This window comes from Monodon monoceros, unplaced genomic scaffold (assembly GCF_005190385.1).
Source record: "Monodon monoceros isolate NGI ecotype Baffin Bay Population unplaced genomic scaffold, NGI_Narwhal_1 Super_Scaffold_1, whole genome shotgun sequence".
Classification (NCBI taxonomy): Eukaryota; Metazoa; Chordata; class Mammalia; order Artiodactyla; family Monodontidae; genus Monodon; species Monodon monoceros.
Window position 1 is genome coordinate 25,333,600 of NW_021703765.1, and position 19,803 is coordinate 25,353,402.

A 19,803-nucleotide genomic window follows, 5' to 3' on the forward strand; every position below is an offset into this window, starting at 1 on the left:
AAAGAAAAGGGAGATGTTTGCTGTAAGGGCCAGGCCACAGCAGTGGCAAACACAGAGTGGCTGGGAGTGCAATGCATGTGTGGACTGGAGAGTGGTTTGGTGGGTGATGTGGTGGAAGGAGCTTCCTCTACCCCCTTTGCTGCAACCAGCTGAGCCACTTGCTGTTCCCTACTCCCGCCTCCACATCTTAGCGAAAAACGCTGATCACACCTCCTCAAGCTTTTCCTCCTGCTTAATCCTCCAAGGGAACCCGAGGGCTCCTTCCTTGACCCTTGCATAGCACCACAGGCTTACCTCTATTACAGTACCTTTCACATCAAATTCTGAGCTGAGAGTAGGAAATGGGTCTTCTTAAAAATATGAATATTATAAAAGGCAAAACTATGGAGACAGTAAAAAGATCAGTGACTGCTAGGGGTGGAGTGGAGGGGAGGAGTGAATCACCAGAGCCCAGAGGATTTCAGGGAAGTGAAAATACTCTGTATGATATTGTGATTATAGACATATGTTATTATATATTTGTCCAAACCCATAGAATGTCCAACACTAAGAGTGAATCCTAAGGTAAACTATGGACTTTGGGCAATAATGAGGTGTCAATGTAGGTTTATCCGTGGAAACAAATTCTGGTGAGTGATGTTGATAATGGGGGAGGCTGTGTGCGTGGGGGGAGGCACAGAGTGTGTATGGGAAATCTCTGTACCTCCTTAATTTTGTTGTGAAACTAAAGCTGCTCTTTTGAAAAGGTCTTTTAAAATTAATTAATTAAAAATACATGCTTGAGGTTGGGGAAGGAATTCAAATAGTGTAGAAAGATAGATCAAAAAAATAGGGCTTCCCTGGTGGTGCGGTGGTTGAGAGTCCACCTGCCGATGCAGGGGACACGGGTTCGTGCCCCGGTCCGGGAAGATCCCACATGCCGCGGAGCGGCTGGGCCCGTGAGCCATGGCCACTGAGCCTGTCTGGAGCCTATGCTGGAGCCTATGCTGGAGCCTATGTCTGGAGCCTATGTCTGGAGCCTATGCTCCGCAATGGGAGAGGCCACAACAGTGAGAGGCCCGCATACAGCAAAAAAATAAATAAATAAAAATTAAAAAATAAAAAGAACAATGTTTTTAGTTTCTGAGTATCCAGAATCTCATGAGTGGTAAAGAGTTTATTACCTTGAAAGCGATGGGAAACCCTCACGGAGTTTTAAGCAGGAGAATGAAAGGGATCTGGAGGCCAGATGGTCAGTTGGGAAACTTTTCAGGGAAGAGGTGTCTGCATTTGGGAGGTAACAATGGCAAAGAGAGGAGAGGATGGAGGTATACAGGACTCACACACCAGTTGGCTGTAGAGATGAAAGGAAGAGAAAAGATGATGACAGAGTTTCTGGTTTCTTCAAGCCACTGCCCTGACCATCCACCACAGATTCATATGAAATCATGTTAATTTCTCATTTAAAGCAGAAAAAGCTGAAGTTAGCCAAGCCCACACTTTAAAAAAGATCAGTGGAGAAGATGAAAGAACAAGATGCACATTAAGAAGTCATTCCTTTCTGGAAATACAATAAAAATGATCAATATGTAGAATGGCAAAGATATTTTGCACAATATGTCTTAAAGTTCCTTCCTTCTCAGATTGAGGCAAGGTCTGTAGAACCACATAGGCCCAAGGAGGACGTAAGATAAGGCTGCTACCAGGTGGGAGAGTTTGCAGGTTGGGAGAGTCCAGTCAGAATACATTTATCACTCACTCTCTTAGACGTGAGATGAGCTGCAGTGAAGCCAGGCAGGCACATCTAACAGACCTACGTCTTATCACCCAAGGGTTCGCGTAAACAAGGGTCCACATTTCCTATGATGGACTTTGTCTGAACTTCACCCCGTCACTAGCACTAGACTTCTGAAGACAGTGGAAGCTCTCAGTACTGTGACTGGCTCAAGTGTTCAAAGACTAGAGAACATGCTTGCCCTCGACATTCCTGAGTAGTTATTATGTGCAAGAGATTATACTAGACGGGCTATGTGATATTGTGAAATATAAGAGATAGACCTTTGCCTCTCAGGATTTACTGTCTATTCTGATTAAGTCACAGTCTTGAAGAAAACATCTCTTCAAACAACTATAGTGTTTACTTTTAAAAATACCAAAGGGTGGGGGGGGAGGGGCGGTTCTATGGGATTGTCAGTAATATTTTTACTAAATATACCAATAGTAGATTTTGCACTTTAATTAATTTATTTCTCTGTTTCTCACTCCTACCAGATAATTTTCAGGATCAAATGAAAAGGGAACTAGCCTACCGAGAAGAAATGGTGCAACAGTTACAAATTGTAAGATGCATTTCTACTTAAAAATAAATGCAAGGTGATGGGTTTGTTTTCAAACCACCCAATATGTATGAAACTGTTTGTGTTTTTGCCTTGAAATCCTTTGGTCCACCTCCCTCTCCGCTGGTTTAGATGCTAATTGCCAAGAGATTTACTTAGATGCAGGATACGCAGATGTGTCAGTACATTTCCTCTAAATGTAACTACCTACCATGTGTTAATAGACAGATGTGTACATTGTCTCTGAGGGTGAACCAGAGGTACCTGCATTGTCTTCCACTGTGCAGACTTCCGAACACAGCGCTGGGCTGCACCAGAAGCTCAGGGAAGGGCCATTGTCTTTGTCTTCCCCCTCCTTCCACCACCCAGACCTGAGCAGGCCCTCTGCTGTCAATAGAACTTAGTATAAATACAATTAAATCAATTAAATTCACTTGAACGACGATGAAAAGAAACGAATTATTTCCAAATGAAGTGTGTTACTCTATCCTAATCATGTCTGAAAGTGGACACTGACAAAGATCTATTTATACAGAAACAGGGAAACAGGAAAATGTGTGATAAATAAATGTTGCGAGGTTTTATGTTTTTCGTTTTTTGAGTTGTTTTTTTTCTTTTCCCTGAATTCCTCACCCTTTGTCCCCATGCAGATACATCTGGTATTATTTATTAGTGCTTTGAAAGCAGTCTCCCAAGCTTCCTCATTTTCATGAGTACAATGGGGAAATAATTTCTGCTTAGTTTTTGTAAGATTATTTATTTATTTATTTATTTATTTATTTATTTATTTATTTATTTATTTATTTACGGCTGCGTCGGGTCTTCGTTGCTGTGCACGGGCTTTCTCTAGTTGCGGCGAGCGAGGGTTACTCTTTGTTGCAGTGCTAGGCTTCTCCTTGCAGTGGCTTCTCTTTGTTGGGGAGCACGGGCTCTAGGCGCACGGGCTTCAGTAGTTGTGGCACATGGGCTCAGTAGTTGTGATGCATGGGCTCTAGAGAGCAGGCTCAGTAGTTGTGGTGCACGGGCTTAGTTGCTCCGCAGCATGTGGGATCTTCCCTGACCAGGGCTCAAACTCATGTCCCCTGCATTGGCAGGCAGATTCTTAACCACTGCGCCACAAGAGAAGTCCATTTATAAGATTTTTTTTTTTTTTTTTGCGGTACACGGGCCTCTCACTGTGGTGGCCTCTCACGTTGCGGAGCACAGGCTCCGGACACACAGACTCAGCCGCCATGGCTCACGGGCCTAGCCGCTCTGCAGCATGTGGGATCCTCCTGGACCGGGGCACGAACCTGTGTCCCCTGCATCGGCAGGCAGACTCTCAACCACTGCGCCACCAGGGAAGCCCCTATAAGATATTTTTAATCACCTGGGTAAAGACATACATTGATCCTTAGTGTTCTTCACAGCATGATTATTATAATTTGGGTTGCTTGGTGTTTCTGAGCTGGTCCACGTTATCCTTATACCACAAAGCATGTATCTATGCAGACCCGCCTGTCATGTCTAGAGAGCCAGGCATCTAGCTTTCTGTCAGGATTATTTAAGGAAGATGGTTATTGATGTTTCCTTTCTGCATGGGAGAAATCATGCTTGCGTTAATGGAGATTGCTGAGAGTCATTTTGAAAGCAGCCTTGTATTTCATGATGTTTTCCCCCATTCTAGGGGCTCTATTAAAAGTACTGCTTCTAACTTTAACCCTCCTTCTGAGGTTTTCCTGGATCTCAAGTGCTGGTCAACAACTCTCAGTTCTGAAAACCACCTCAACATAAGACCCTCTTAAACAGGATCTTTCTTCTTGTTTTGGTTTTGCTTGTGTTAGTTTTATTTGCACCTAACTTCACTGGGGAATAGAAGGATTTTCTTAATCAATTGAAAACTAATCCCCCACAGGGGTTAAAAAAAAAAAGTATCTACTCTTCTCAGCTTTTGATACCTAGATAATAAGAGCTGCTCATTACTTGCTGTGAATTTACGTATTGTTTTATTTGTCCAAAGGAAGAATGTAAAGATAGGATCAGAGATAGAAGGATATAAAATTTTAAGACCTTACTTATTTTACATAGGATATCGTTTTCAGACTCTTAAAACAAAAATTACCACACATGCAACCAAAAATGTGTGACTGCTGGGTGGTGATGAGCGTAGCAAAAGGGGCATTAGGAAAGGAAACTAAATAATTATTTCAGTGCCAGTTATTTAAGGCCAGTTATGTAATTTTAATGTCATAATTTTCTTTGACATTTGGCTTCTTTAGTAAAAGAGGAGATGATATTGCATTCATGTAATAAGCAGGCAGTATTAATAAAAGAAAAAATATCTCTTGTCTTTTGAGATATTTGGTACATGGAAGATACAAATTGGTATTACAAAATATCTTGATTATATTGTATTGCAAAATATTTTATCATTATGTATTTATTTATCTAGACAAGTGTTATTAATTCATATTCCTCTAGATAGTAAATTTTCCTGGTTGCAAATTAAATTCTTTGGGAGGAGCTGGAATGTTTTCCCCCAGCCTTGTAGGTACAATATAATTCCTGAAATCCACAAAAGTACATCCAGACTACCAACATGAAAATTGGTGAAATAGACATGATTTGTCCCTTCTGCTTCTTCCCCTTCTTTTGTGTCCCCTATCCTTAGATGCCCGGGTCTTCATGCTACCTTCGACACCTAGCATGGTGTCTAACATCAAATAGGGATCAGTAGACATTTGTTGAATTAACCACCACCCATGGATGCCCCCTGACCCAACGCTGATACTGTCATGTAGCAGTCCTCTTAATTCTTTTCCAAATTGTCCTGGCTTGGTCCTGATTTCCTCAAATTTTTTTTTTGTGCTGGGGAACTACTACCAAAACTACTAAAAGAAGGCATACTAGTGAATTACTGGGAGCTTATGTATTACAGCACTGTCCTTGTGACTAACAGATACAAGCTTTAAAGTCTGCAAACTTGAGTTCAAGATTCATCCTGCATAGTTCATTTTATCAGTTTCTAGACCAAAGGGACCCGTTATAAGGTCCAACCTAGTACCCTGATAGGGATATGATAAGGCACAAGTGTTTAATAAACATGAAATGCACATGTAAACATAAAATGCTGTGCCAATACAAGTAATCAATTTAATGACATGCCCCTTCTCAAAGTAGTACCTCTATTAGTGGAACTATTTGAGCCTTGGTGGCTAGAGATATATTTGTGCGGGAAGGACCTGTGTTCACACTATACCATCTGCTTTAGGACTGAGGCAGCAAACTCAAGTTTACTTGAACAGAAACTTATCCTGTCCCTTATTCAGCTTGTTGTATCTGCTAAAGTAACTGGAGAAAAATGTCTTTAGAAAATTATACCTAAATATTATCAAGAAGTTGCTAGGCATCACAATTATTGACTTTCTCAATATTTTTAGTTGAATGGTCTAATTCATCAGTAAATATAGTTACATGCTTTGCTCCTTGAGAACCGAACAATTCACCAAAAATTATTTTATTCTTTTATGTTTAAATTATTTTATATTTAAAGTTTACAAAGCATGTATTACAGAATAGTCATTTGCTTACAGAATAGGCATCTTTTCCTTTAGATGAAATAAAAACCCACTCTGCAGTCATGGAGAATTGAAATATATTAAAACCATCATATTTTGTAACAATTCCCATAGATCCACAATGCATTTACCCTATGCTCTTGCACGGTGTTCTTATTCAAGACGATATCGAAAGCATCTTGGGTATCATTGCCATAGAAAGAAAACTTACGAATTTCTTTGGTTCCTGCATTTTTAGATTCTCCACTGACTAATTTCTACACCATTGCTTCCTTTTACAGTTTGTTAAATGCAAAGTTGTGATGACTATAGACTCAAATGATTGACTCTCTTTGTGTGTTTATAAATAAATGTGCATTTATCTAATGTGAGATTTAAAGCATATGCAGTTTATTTAACACATATACATGGGCCACAAGCTAATATTTTTTTTACAAACAGTTTAAAATGAGAGTTTTACAGTCCTTATCACAGTTTGTGTTATAGTCCCCCACCTCTGCTCTGGGTTTTCAAATGCTTAAAATGTTTTTATTACCAAACCAGATTTATTTATACAAGCGAAGAAATATGAACCAAATACAAAGGTTTTAGAATTTAGCACATTCATGAAGATGTTAGTGTTTAGTATAATAAAGAGCAAAAGGTTTCTCATTCACAAGTGAGCTGTGGTTCTAGGGAAAAAGTTCAATTTTTAAAACAAAACCATCATCCCTTAGGATTGAGAAGAAGGTGAAGAAACCATTACAATGTTATATGTAAATTATATCTCAATTTTTAAAAAATTTTTAAAGAAGAAAGTGAAGGCATTTTACTAAGTGTATAACCATTCTTAAAAGATTTTTATTAGAGTATAGCTGATTTACAATGTTGTGTTAGTTTCAAGTGTACAGCAAAGTGAGTCAATTATACATATACATATATCCACTCTTTTTTAGATTCTTTTCCCGTATAGACCATTACAGAATATTGAGTAGAGTTCCCTGTGCTATATAGTAGGTCCTTATTAGTTATCTACTTTATATATAGTAGTGTGTATATATCAATTCCAATCTCCCAATTTATCCCTCCCCCCTTATCCCCTGGTAACCGTAAGTTTGTTTTCTACATCTATAATGTGTACAGCCTTTTGATTAAAGTTTTTCCAAGGACTGGAATATAATGTCGTTTACAACATGAGCCGAGACTACTGTGATGCCTTGATAACCTTTTTTCAATTTTTTATTGCTAATTTGGCAACAATTTTTTAAAGCAAGTACATGTATGTATAAGCTGCTACTGTAGGTTTGTTGAAGGCATGTCATAGTTGAAGACATAGTTGTTGAAGACATTAGTCATAGTTCTTGAAGGACACTGTGAAGCTGCAACAGAAAGCACATGATAAATGGCTAGACCCAGATTCACATACTTTGAACTTGCTGGATCGCTACCACGGGGCATGTAGATTGAGAAAAAGTGCTTTTAAAATATGCTAGTCTTGAAGTGCCCTCTGCTGTTCTTCCAGAACACTGCAGCCACACGCAGCCAGAGGGAACCAGTCTCAAAGTTCCTCATTAAAGCCTCAATTAAAATTAATGTTCAACCAATAGATTTAGTACTAATGTTTCGTTCACCGTGGACTTGTAAAAAGTCAGTTTACAACTTCCTGATGGTGTGAGCACTGTGCTTCCTTGCCGGGAAAGGAGCGGTGACAGATCTTTATCGTTTCTGGAGGAGTGCTCCCCCTTTGGCAAGGGTACAGCTCTTCAGTGTGGTCTTTTCTTGGAGGATCTCCAGTATTCATTAGGATGGGAACTTACCCAGATTTCTACCGTCTGAACACGGAGAGTTTTTTAAAATATGCTTTACATATTTTTAAAAGGTAGATAGAGCACTTTATTTTTAGAAAAAGATTCCTGGGCCCCTAGAAGATTTTGATTTTGTGACTAAATATGTAACAAGTAGAGGACTTGATGTAAGTCTGAACTTCCTTGGAAGCTGCCTTAAGATTCTCCAGGAGACAGACTTTGACTACAGTGGGTCCTTTTCCAATTATTGATCTATTGCCTTGCATCTTGACAATGCAATGACTCGTTTCTTAATTATATATCCTTTTTCTCGTCTTTCTCCTTTTGAGATGTTGGCCCACCTTAATGTCTGAGCTCAGGCTAACTCTCTTGGCACAATCTAGGAAATTATCTTTTTTGGTAAAATCTCAATACTTTTGATAGACTAGAGCCAACTAGGTGATTTAGAAGTTGTGTAGCAACTTTGAGGGGTTTTGTCCATGCCAATCTTGGTGATTTCCAAGCTGGTCAGAATGAAAAGAAAGCTTTTATAAGTTCTATTATAGGAGATTTACATGGCCTAATTATCTTTAATGGAGCCTCTAAGATCCTGAGCTCCCCCAGTTGGGGAGTATAGAACCTGAAGCACCATCAATCATAAAAGTGCCCATTGCTTGATGTATCATAAGAAAAGAAGTTTCCAACGATTATTCTCAGATACCGTCAATTATAGTACATCCAACTTCAGAAGTGTTAAAATGTGAGGGAAAAAACTGCATCTTAGAATCAATGAAATAGGATAGTTTCCGTGAACAGTCGGGCCATATGCTAATATATTCTTTATTAATCATTCATGACTTAAGACTTGGGATTAATGACTTTCAGCTCACAACCTGAGGTTAATAACTCTTCACACAGATTTCAATTTCAGTCCGGAGATTTGGGGATCAAACGTGCTTATTTGGAAATGTCCTTTTTTTCCTGAGTCCTTTTCTTAAATTTCCTTACCAGCTTCCCATCTTAATGAAATGCTACATTGTTGTTTCTGAAAAAAAGAAAAAGACATTCAGACTTAGATCTGAAAGCAGTGCCCTTCAGGCAGTTTTCTTTGGGCTAGGATGAGTAGTTTACTGGCTTTGATGAGGTGGCGCATGGTGATATTAACTTATCTCGTGCAGTGCCTGGCACAGAACAGACACTTACTAAATCTTCGTGGCATCTAATCTTGATGTTGAGAATGCTTTCTAACTGGGAGGGTGACACAAATACATTTTATTAGGTAATTCTTATACCCCAAGGTTTACATCATTTCTACTTGTTATCCTAAATAATAGAATTCCATTCAAAGCTCTGACATCATGCATCTAAAGAAAGAGGTGATCCATGTGTTTTGGCATATTGTTTCATACACCATAATGGAAAATCAGGATTCAAGTATGTCTCTGTTAATAGCAGGTATAGCATAACCCAGAGTGGAAAGAAGAGGTAACTAGAGTAGGTCCCTGTGTAACTATTCTTGTCATAGTTATCTAGCTAATCTCAACTCTCGTCCTAAGTATGAGATTAGGACACAACTATTTATGGTCCTATATGAACCATAATTTCGATGCTGCTATTATGGCCTTTATCAGATATGTCTCTATCGTATACATCCATGTTGTGGCTGTGTATCAAGATAGTGAGGTGGTTATTTTAGTCTTCTCTCTTTTTTTCATTAAAGACTGTTTGAGGGCTTCCCTGGTGGCACAGTAGTTAAGAATCCGCCCGCCAATGCAGGGGATATGGGTTCAAGCCCTGGGCCAGGAAGATCCCACATGCCGCGGAGCAACTAAGCCCGTGTACCACAACTACTGAACCTGCGCTCTAGAGCCTGTGAGCCACAACTACTGAGCCCGCGTGCCACAACTACCGAAGCCCACGTGCCTAGAGCCTGTGCTCTGCAACAAGAGAAGCCACCGCAATGAGAAGCCCCGCGCACTGCAACAAAGAATAGCCCCCACTCGCCACAACTAGAGAAAGCCTGTGCGCAGCAATGAAGACCCAACGCAGCCAAAAATAAATTAATTAATTAAAAAAGAAAAGACTTGTTTGATTCAGCTAACCAGTTATTATGGCAAAATGGTCCAGCTAGTCTTAGCCACAAGCATCACTATAGATTTGTAGTTCCTTTCCATTAATAAAGGTTCATGTTTATGGACTGGTAGATCAGGAGAGCAAAACAAAAATATGCTGGGGATATGGGGAATGTATATAACAGTATTCAAAATATTAACTACTTGAATGACTATAATTTTCTTTCCTTCACTGCTTTTATATAATATCAGCCATAGTCCATGTTACATTCTAGAAGGCTGAATATTTCTTTAAATGTAAAACAGATTTATATCATTAGAGTCCTGAATTTAGCCTTATAATGATGAAGGTAAGTAGCATGACTAGGGTTAGTAGAGAGGCAAATCTAAATAATACATGTAGTCCAGTTTCAACAATTTGAATTTTCTAATGAAAAGTAGCATATCAAATGCGATAGACTTTCATTCAAAACCCCACTATTGAAAAGTACTTTTCAAGTTTATCCAGGTAGAATTCTCAAGGGTCATTATTTTCCATTCAGTGCAATTATTTCTGATGCTTCTTAGTAGTTATTGGGAAATTACCCAGAGTAATAGTTTGTGTTTAGTTAATCTTATTTGTGATTTATAATGATAGCATATTTCCGCACTCTAATTAAATGAAAAATTACATTAAACTAGTTTGTAATCACATTCTTGTTTTGTGACCTTGGACATACGTTATAACTTAATTTTCATACATAAATAAAAATAAGTACCATATTATTAAGTGCAAATTATTAAGTGCAGTGAAATGTCACATAGGAACCTCAGAGACTAGCTGTAGCAACAACCTAGTGTGATCACCTGTTCTGTCCTGATTGCTTTTTAACAGGCCTTAGACATGCTATGCCCCAGAAGCCCCATACTGCCGGGCAGATGGAGACCTTTTGTCCTCAGGGCAGATTCACCAGCATTCAAATTTAGGCACAATGAAGGGTCTCCATTATACATGTCTCCAAATTTTGCTCACCTGGATAGTTTTGCTTGTTTTTATCTTACAGATTCCCTATGCAGCAAGCTTGATCAGGAAAGAAAAGCTAGGTGCCCATCTCAGCAAAAGCTAAAAGGTGAGCTCACCAGAGGAAACAGATTTTCCTTAACTCTCTGAATTGTCATTGCTGGGCTGTGTTCTTTACTGATGTACTTGAAATAGCCCAGGGGATTGATGATGTTGCATCCTGTGTTTAAGCTGATACACTGTTGAACTTCATCCTAGGCGTGGGGCTTCCTAAATAAATGGCTAAGTGCATCTTATAAATTCTGTGGAAAATGTCTAAAACTAAGGAAATTCTCAGTTCAGTCTTGTAGATGTGATCTTCATTTTGTTTTAAGGTTTTCTACTCTTTCCGGTTCCTCCTGACACCCTGATTCCTGGTCCTCTGAAGGAAACCGGAGTGTCAGAAGCCATGCTTATTATGTTTTTTCTTCTCTGTCTCTCCTTTGCTTCCAAAATGTCTTCCTGAAACCCGACTTTCAGTGAATTACTGACAGATGGTGCTGTGAATAACTGCGTGCGACATAGACCTTCGAGAACTTCTGCTGCAGAATTAGTCATTCATTCTTTCCCTAAAACAATCCTTGTTTCTCTACAGCTGAAGCCAGATCCAATGTCACATACCTGACAGCAATTTAAAAGACAAATATTCTGGACTCCTAAGGAAAAGAAGACAGTAAAAATTCAATGACTATATTCAGAATATACCTAAACATTTCAAAAGCAACTTTTTGATGATATGGCAGAAGATATAAATAATTGTTAGAATTGAAGGCATGCAAAAACTAGGATATTGTTGTTTCTCTAACAATACATTAGGATGACCTAGCAGTTGGAACTGCTAAGTCAGGGGAAAACTCAGATGTCAGAGGTGGTATTTATAAGCGCTCATGGCTAACTAGGATTGTGGTCATTTCTCAGTTGTATTTGTTCCCATCAGAGTGATTCTTCCCACTCCTTCCCTCTGGAACATATTTTCAATTCAATAGAATTGACTGGCCAAAAATACTCTGTGCAATGCAGGTTCATGGTTCCTTTTCTTTCCTTCATGCCTCTTTTCTGCATATCACAAGCCTCCTCTACCATGTGCACATGCCAGTTCTACTTCTTGCCATTACCTTTATTGGTGATGATCTTCAGTATTTTTCTGAAACAGTTATATGTATGTCACATTTCATTAGGAGCTCAAAACTCTTTCCAAGACAGTCTCTCATTCATATGCTTTCCCTTAATTTTACACACAGGGAACCAAGGTACAGTGAAGAGAGATGTGGTGTTTTATGTCTCTGTTACAAAGCCAGGAAGAGACTCTAGGGCTCCTGATTTTACCAGCAGTGCCTACTCGCTCCTTAAATAGGGACTTCCTGTCTTCTGTGAGCAGACGTTTAGCAACAGAGTTGCTCAGATGCTAAGTCATTCTGTTTTGGGATGCTCAGATAATGTCATTCTGTTTCCATCTCCATGAAGTCATGCACAAATGGACCTGTGAGTTTGGTTTCATTCTATATCTTCAAGTATTTTTCTTACGTCTGAACTTGACTTGGGTGATTTCTTTCTCACCATTGTAGACCAGATTTGTCCCAGCAGTGTGAAATGAATAGTTTTAGAACATTCAGAGTCTAATAAATCTTAACGCGGCATATCAAGGTAATCAAAGCAAAAATCATCCAAGTTAACGCTGACAAACCCATATGTATAAAAGTTTGAAAATGTCAAACTACTTTTCTTTCAAATCAAAAAGTATATATTGGGATGTGTTTTTTTAAGTAACCTTCTTATTGAAATATAACACACATTCTCCTAAGCCTATAAGTCGTCAAGTCATGAAGTCAACACATCAGAGCTCAGTGAACTTGCTTAGGTTTCTAGCACCCAGATAGCTACCTTGTGCCCCTACCCAGTTACAAAAGATTGGTTTTACCTGTTTTTGAACTTTAGTAAAGGACATTTTATAGAACATTCTCTTGTATCTGGCTTCTTTCACTCCACGTTTGTGATTCATCCATTAGAATGTAGTTTGATTCATACTTAGGAACTTCAATAAACTCTCTTTCTACCCTTCCACTTCCCTGACTCATCTTCTCTGCTTGTCAGACATGAGCTGCTCTTGCACCTACAAAATGAAGACTTACTGCCCAGAAACCACACCTTTGATGGTGACATAGTGTACAGTGAGGTGGGAAAAAAAAAAAAAAAAAGATTGATTTGTGTTTAGTAACTAATGCTTCCTCCCTGCTGATTTTGTTTCCATCCTTGCAGACAACAGGGATTGCTCTAAGTAGACCCTGGTGCTTTCAGAAGATTAGTGGTTACTTAAATGCTGAGCTAAATCAGCCAAGCAGAGAATCACAACCATATTGTTAGAGGCAGTATTCGATTCTCAACATGCCAAGCCTGCAAGGAATTACCCCAAGAGAGATGACAAAATAAAAATCATTACACCAAGGGAGAGAAACAAGTTCTGTCTTGCTGAGTGACCACAGGTTTCCAAATTAGGGACTGATACATTAATGTCTTATGCAAGAGTGACCCTTAAGGTAGTGTGCTGTGTTCTTGCCACCCAGTGAATTCCAATATGACTGTTAAGAGGAGGAAGCTTTTCAAAACCACAGGCAATCCACTTAATAAGCTGAGGAAGTATTGCCACATATCACTGCTCTACAAATCATTTTTGCCCTACGTTAGGACACAAGAAATTCCATGTCGAATCAAAATAAAAGTCCACCCATACCAGGGGGCTAACAGTGCAATTCTGTTAGAAGAGCCAAATTGTTGTTCTTAACAACACCAACCTCAAACTTCAGGCATGTACACTGAATAACTCTTAACTTTCCCTTAAGAACTCCTTAAAGATCCATCATCCATGGATTTATCTAAACCTTTCTTCAACCTAGTTGAAGTCCCCTTTGGGGCAATGAATTCTATTTGTTTAGCTACCAGCTGTGTAAACTGTAGTTTATTTTATTTATCTTCAAACTACTTTCTAATAGAAGCCCTTGTAGATTAGATGTTGCACTGCTCTGCATATTTGCTTTATCGTGAGCTCACGAATACAGTGGAAGTGATTGGAAAAAATATTGCAAAATGCTATGTGTATTATCCTTTCATCTGGAACTGTTTTGAACACCGGAATTACTCCTGACGGTCTTCTTACCTTTGCTTATTAACGTGCCCCAGTTCCTACACAGACGCTCCAGGATAATCTGTGTGAAATCTGCACCCCAAATAAAAATGTCATGATGTTAACACCAGTTTAATATTACTTTACATTCTTTTTGCCCCAAGCTCCTTTTAACATGATGCAAACGTCGTCCCTGTGACTCAGTGAAATACTTAGGTCTTTCACAGAGAACTCAATCATTTTACTTAAGTGGAAAGTGAATCATAGGATATGGCTCATTCATAGTCATACAGAAACCTGCTGAACAAGCTGGAAATAATAATAACCGTCATTCATTGAGCACTACCCATGCCAGATACTGGGTTAAGCTGCCACATTCTCTCTTTTGATCTTTACAAGTCTATGAGGTTGATCCTATTACTATCTCCATTTTATACATGAGAATGCAGAGGATCAGTGAGGTCACTTAGCTCAAAAGTGACAAAGCCAGGATTCAATACAGGTCTATTTGACTCTAAGCCCCTTCTCTGTCTTTCTAGGATCATTGGGCTGGTTTTGGGAGTCTGGCTTCTCAATCTGACACTACTTCCCTTTGTCATCTGAAGTAATATCATTTAATCTCTTCGAGGCTTACTCTTATCTATGAACCGTGGATGGCCAAACCTGATCAAAGTCTCTGCCAGGTCTAAATTTTGACTCTCACCCTTGCATGCCAGTCTTCTGCCAGATTCTCTCTCACAAAGGGGCTGCTTTTATTAAAATCTGTTCATATAAAACCCTATATAACACCTAAGGGTGTAACCCACCTACTTTTTGCCTTAGGTCTTCATTTTCTTCATCACTAATTGCTACTTAGCATCCTCCTAGAGAGTTTGAAAGTATCATTTTTTCCCCTATCCTAACAATATCTAACTCTTTGGTAAACTCCTGTTATTTTTATTTTGTTATTTTTATTTTAATTCTGGGATAATTGCTACGAAAAGAATAGCAAGGAAAAGGTCTTAAAGGGGTGTGGAGGGATTGTAATTGAACATTCTGTGTCTTCCTTTTGTAACGATCAAAGATGGGGGGCGGGGGGGGGCATGTCCATTTCTAGCCTCTGTCCTCAAACAAAAGAGAACCAGGTTCTTTCAAGAATCTCCGTTGAGAATGGCAGTGCGCTGCCACACTTCGAAGGGCTTTACGTCAATTATCTTATTTAATCTTCAAAACAACCCATTGAGAGAAGTACTGCTACTCTCACCACTCTACAGCTGAGCAAACAGAAATGCGGAGATGAGGAGGTTGTGTGGTCTCACTGCTATAACGAGTGGCAGAGTTTGAACCAGGCCGCCTGGCTCTGCAGCCCACACTTCATCTGCTCTCCCCTGACTTGTGACCTGAAATCGTGGCCTAATTCACATCTTCCATTATCAGTTATAAATAGGCAGTTAATAACCAATCCAGTGGTTTCATTGATGTTGAATCGCAAAACCTCTATAGCTGCCCTAACACCCCAGGACAAGAGAAATGGATGTAACTTGGACCATTCAGCCAAAGCCAGCAGGGCACCAGTGCATGAATTTCTGTCTGCCCCTTTTACCACAGGCTGTCTTAATGTTTGCTCAACAACAAATTGGAGCTTCTGGAACCCAGCAAAATGACTTTACTGTAAAGAAGGCATAGCAAACCAGCACGCTCTGATGTAATAGTTCTAGTTTGGCTGTCAGCAGAGATGCATCATGTAAGGTAGCAGGCAAATATATGGGAAAAGGAAGATGCTTTCATGGTCACTGTTTAAACATTTTTATTCAAACTGTACTAAAAATGTCTTCTCTGAAGGATATACTAAATATTACTTTAAATGTTTTTAAATTATCTGATTGTGTCACACTGAGGTTGTCATTCTGTGCTTTTTGTCTTATCCCAGGTGCACAGAACCACTTACTCTTGTTCTCTTGTAAGATACAGACTGCCCCTGAGTACTTCCGACCTGCACAGAGGCTGAAAATTGAAAGGGCTTGGGAATCAAATATAAAATCAGGTTCGGGAGAACCCAAGGACCAGTGACCTCAAAGCAGCATGGACAACCATGTAAAATAGACTGTAGCAGCCATTCATTAGTTGGGGGAGGGGGGAGCCAACCAGAGCAGTCAACGCTTGTTGCATCTTTTGGTGGAACCAAAGTTTGAGTCTGTGTTTTTATAGGCCAACCGAACCCAGAGCGCGGGAGTGCTGTTAGCCAAGCGGGGTGGGAAATCCATGGACGGTCCCAGGGGATCTCTGTGCTACATACTTGGAGAGAGCAGCTCTATGAGACCGTCTTTTACGTTTGAAGAAGTGATTCTTGGTGAAAAGACAACAGAAGACCTGTCCTAGGAGGGGGGGATCACGTTTCGACAGCTAGGATGGCATCAGCCATACAAACCTGCTTTTCCCAGCAAAGTGGACAGACTTATGCGTGGCCCCTTCCTCTCTGGTATTTTGCCTGCTATATGAATGAAGATTGTATTCCTTTGGAAATATTTTACAGTTTAATATTGAGTGTAATTAAGAATATAATCATGTTATCAAAAATGGTATTTAACTCTGTTGTAGTTTCTTTAACATTCATGTGTATAAAAAAAGTCTATAATAAAAAAACTATGAAGTAATGGTTGTGTTCATGTAGTTAAATGCACATTTGCTTGGGGGCAACTAATAGAAACTAATACATTTTAGAATTATTTTGGCATAAAATATTTGGATAAATTATTTTTGAAAATGAAATTCCTTCAAAAATGGTTATTAAAGTCTAAATTAGCCTTTGGCCCTTGTCAGCAACTGGAGTCCTCCCCAGCATGATAGGATCTTTGTATGGGTAAGGGAAGGTTCTAAATTCCAGCTAGGTCTCCTAACAGCATTAGTGAGGAAGTCGATAGTGTGCCTTCCTCCTTACTGTGATGTTGAATCAAAGTCCATGAGATCATTTTATGCCAAAAATTCTGCCTCTCAGATGAGAGAGATAGAAGGGCCAAAATGGTGACCCTTTGGAGCCAGGATTTCTAGAGTAATGCTGGGTTGAACAGAAGTCTTCTGTGGATGATCTCCTGCCCTGGAATTGCCAACGACCATCCTAACTGAAGAGGCATCTCACCAATGGCATCCCTCGACAGATTTCAAAAGAAGTTTAAAATGCATTGCCATGATACTTGATACTTTTACCCACCATCTTCATTATCATAAACTATCAAAAAAAAAAACCTTGACAATTCTCCCTTGAGATAAATTTTCTTATCCTTAGCTGCCACACTAAGAAACCAAAGGAGGGATACTCATTAGTGATTTTCTTCCCAGACCATGAAGGATGGGACCATGGGTCAGAGAAGGGTTATAAACCAAGTACTGGAGTCTGAGGACAGGTTCCCCGTGACCACTAGCCAAAAAAATAATGTGAAGATGCTGCAACTAACCACGGAGAGGAGGAAGTTCTTCCAGGAGCCTGGGCATGGGGCTCACACAGCCCTTCAGACGTGGCACACGCTTCCAAAACTGACAGCTGTGCTTGACACCGGGGTGGGGGTAGCTGGTCAGTCAAGTTGGTGGAGCTTTTTCTCCTATGTAAGCTTTAAATTACACGTAGGGATGGAAGCCTAGCATCCTTAGCTTTATACTCTCAGCCAGTAATACCAGAAGTGACAGAAAATGACCAGGGAGGACACAAACCTGGCTTCATGACCAGCCACCAGGGGACAGCAGAGGTCATTTTCTGCAGAACCCAATGCAAACTCAGGGACCAGATAGCTTCTCAGAGCGAGAGCGGCAGCTCCAGAGGGAGCTAAAGATTTGTGGATTAAAAAAAAAAAGATTTGTGGATGAATTTAAGGTCTCCGTCCTGCAGCTACATCATCTGTCCACGTAAACGAGCCTGAAACGTCGTTCTTTTCTTTCCAGTTGCAACTTTAAATGTCTCAGAGTTGTTAGTGTTAAAATATCAGCAAATGATCTTGTAGCAGAAGAAAAATTAGAACGAGATAACTTGCCAGGTATGTCTTAGAGCCTAGAGGAGTTCATCGTGGCGTAGCTCTGAATTGAGTTAATAGCCGAGCTCAGTGTGGAAGTCCGTTGGCCTGTGCTGCTAGGATGCTGAAACTACATTAGTGCCTTCTGGCTCTCCACCTAAATTCCAGGCTCCATGGAAGCCCAGCTGTGCATCTTTCCCTGAGCACTAGGAGACTCCTGTTGCCCTTTCCCTCATGGCCTTAGAGTCTCCCCATTTCTTGAGGTATTTTATCAGACTGAGTCTATTCCTTTCAAACACTAGAGACTATCAATTCTCCACGCAACCATGAAGTTATACACTAAAAACCAAAGCCTTCAGAAGGAAATCCAACATGTAATACGGAAACATCATTAACCCATATATTTTCTCATTGAGGCGAGTGAATACCTCCTCTCTATTCTAGCAATGCTTGATGCTTCAGAGTTGGAACAAAAAGAATTTGTCCGTAAAACTGGATGTGATTGGGTTATCTGAGCCGCCTGTGGAAACAGACAGGACATCCATTTAGAGTGCTGCATGAGGCTAAAAATAAAGCCACTCTTCAGAAGGACAAAGGAAATTCTTGGCAAATAAAATGACAAGCAAAAATTGCTGTGTTCTTTTCTTCGACTATTTTATCATTCCAAGGTCAACCCAAATATTAGCTAATGAAGAATACAAGCAATGCAAATAAAAGGTTCTGTTTTAATTCCAAATGAGATTATAAGATCAGAAAGGGCCATAGCAAATCAAAGCAGAAACCCAGGCCTATCCTACTGGGGTAGACTAGACATTTCAGACTGATGGTTTTGACCCTCAGAATGCCTGAATAATTGCTCATCTATTTGCCACAGGCAAGGAGAGTGGGACATCGTATCCCAATTTCCTTTGATTGTACAAAAAGTGTAGCCTCAGCTCTTCGGAAAATAGAGAAGACTTCTCTCCTAGCTACAGGAGATATAATCAAGCAGAGAAGATCGCTTTCATTTAAGGGTAAGAGTTTAAAGCAGCCTTGGTCAGCAGTGAGGAAGGTCAGAGGAGAGGACCACGATCGCCATGCTGTGTAACCACGTCATTCAGTGGGGTGCTTCCAGCCAATTCCACGCCTGATGAGGAGAGCTCCTCTGTCTCCCTCTACAGAGTTGAGTGCACAAAGTTCAAGTGTGACCATCTTACAAGATTTCCCATACACAACCTACATCACAGTTTGTAATTATACACTCCTACGTGGGAAGGTATACACTGTAAACATTCGGAGGGCAAGGACCTTTGTTTCAGCCCACTACCACCTTCCTCGTGCTGAGAATAGTCCCTGGCATGCAGTAGCTACACAAAACATTTTTTATTGAATAAGTGAGTGAGTCTCATCTATTTTATTTGGGCCAATCGTAAGAGCGGCTCATTCCACTGTTATCACTTTAAACTCTCTCTCAGAGAATGTTGACATTTCATTTGGTTCCGAATGACTATATGTGGCAAATTGCTGGTTGCCCTCCAACAGACCATTCTCAGGTGGCAATACACCTAGATAAAATCAGACTACATCTCCCAGGCGTACGTGCTGTTAGATGTGGCTGTGTGACTATGTTCTGGCCAAGAAGATGTAGGTAAAGATATGTGGAACTCTCAGGAAGGTCACTTCAAAAGAGCTTGGCTTCGTTAGGCAGCGTTTCTCTTTTCTCTTCCCTTTCCCTCTTTTGTGATGTCTGTAAGGTGGAGGGAGCCTCAGAAGTCTTCTTGAACCGTGAGGTGACTTTTAAGATAGAAGCCATATGCTAGCGTGGCACAGAAAGGTAATAGGAGCCCCGGTCTCTGACAGCTACTGAGCCCCCATGCCAACTCTGGAGTGACCACTTCCAAGCTACCTTTATATAGGAGAGAAATGAGGTTCTATCTTGTTTAACCACTGTTACTTCAGATATTCTGTTAACTCTGATTA

At 40.0% G+C, this 19,803-nt stretch overlaps 1 protein-coding gene across 1 annotated transcript in view; it reads left to right on the top strand.

Moving 5' to 3' along the window:
- SKOR2 (SKI family transcriptional corepressor 2) overlaps window positions 1–16,497 on the top strand; it is a 39,494-nt gene extending 22,997 nt beyond the window's left edge. The window contains exons 6-8 of the mRNA XM_029233080.1: window positions 2,251–2,318; window positions 10,751–10,816; window positions 15,774–16,497. Coding sequence (XP_029088913.1) covers window positions 2,251–2,318; window positions 10,751–10,813 — 131 coding nt within the window. The 3' untranslated portion in view covers window positions 10,814–10,816; window positions 15,774–16,497. The remainder of the gene's footprint in view (window positions 1–2,250; window positions 2,319–10,750; window positions 10,817–15,773) is intronic.
- Window positions 16,498–19,803: the final 3,306 nt, after the last annotated feature.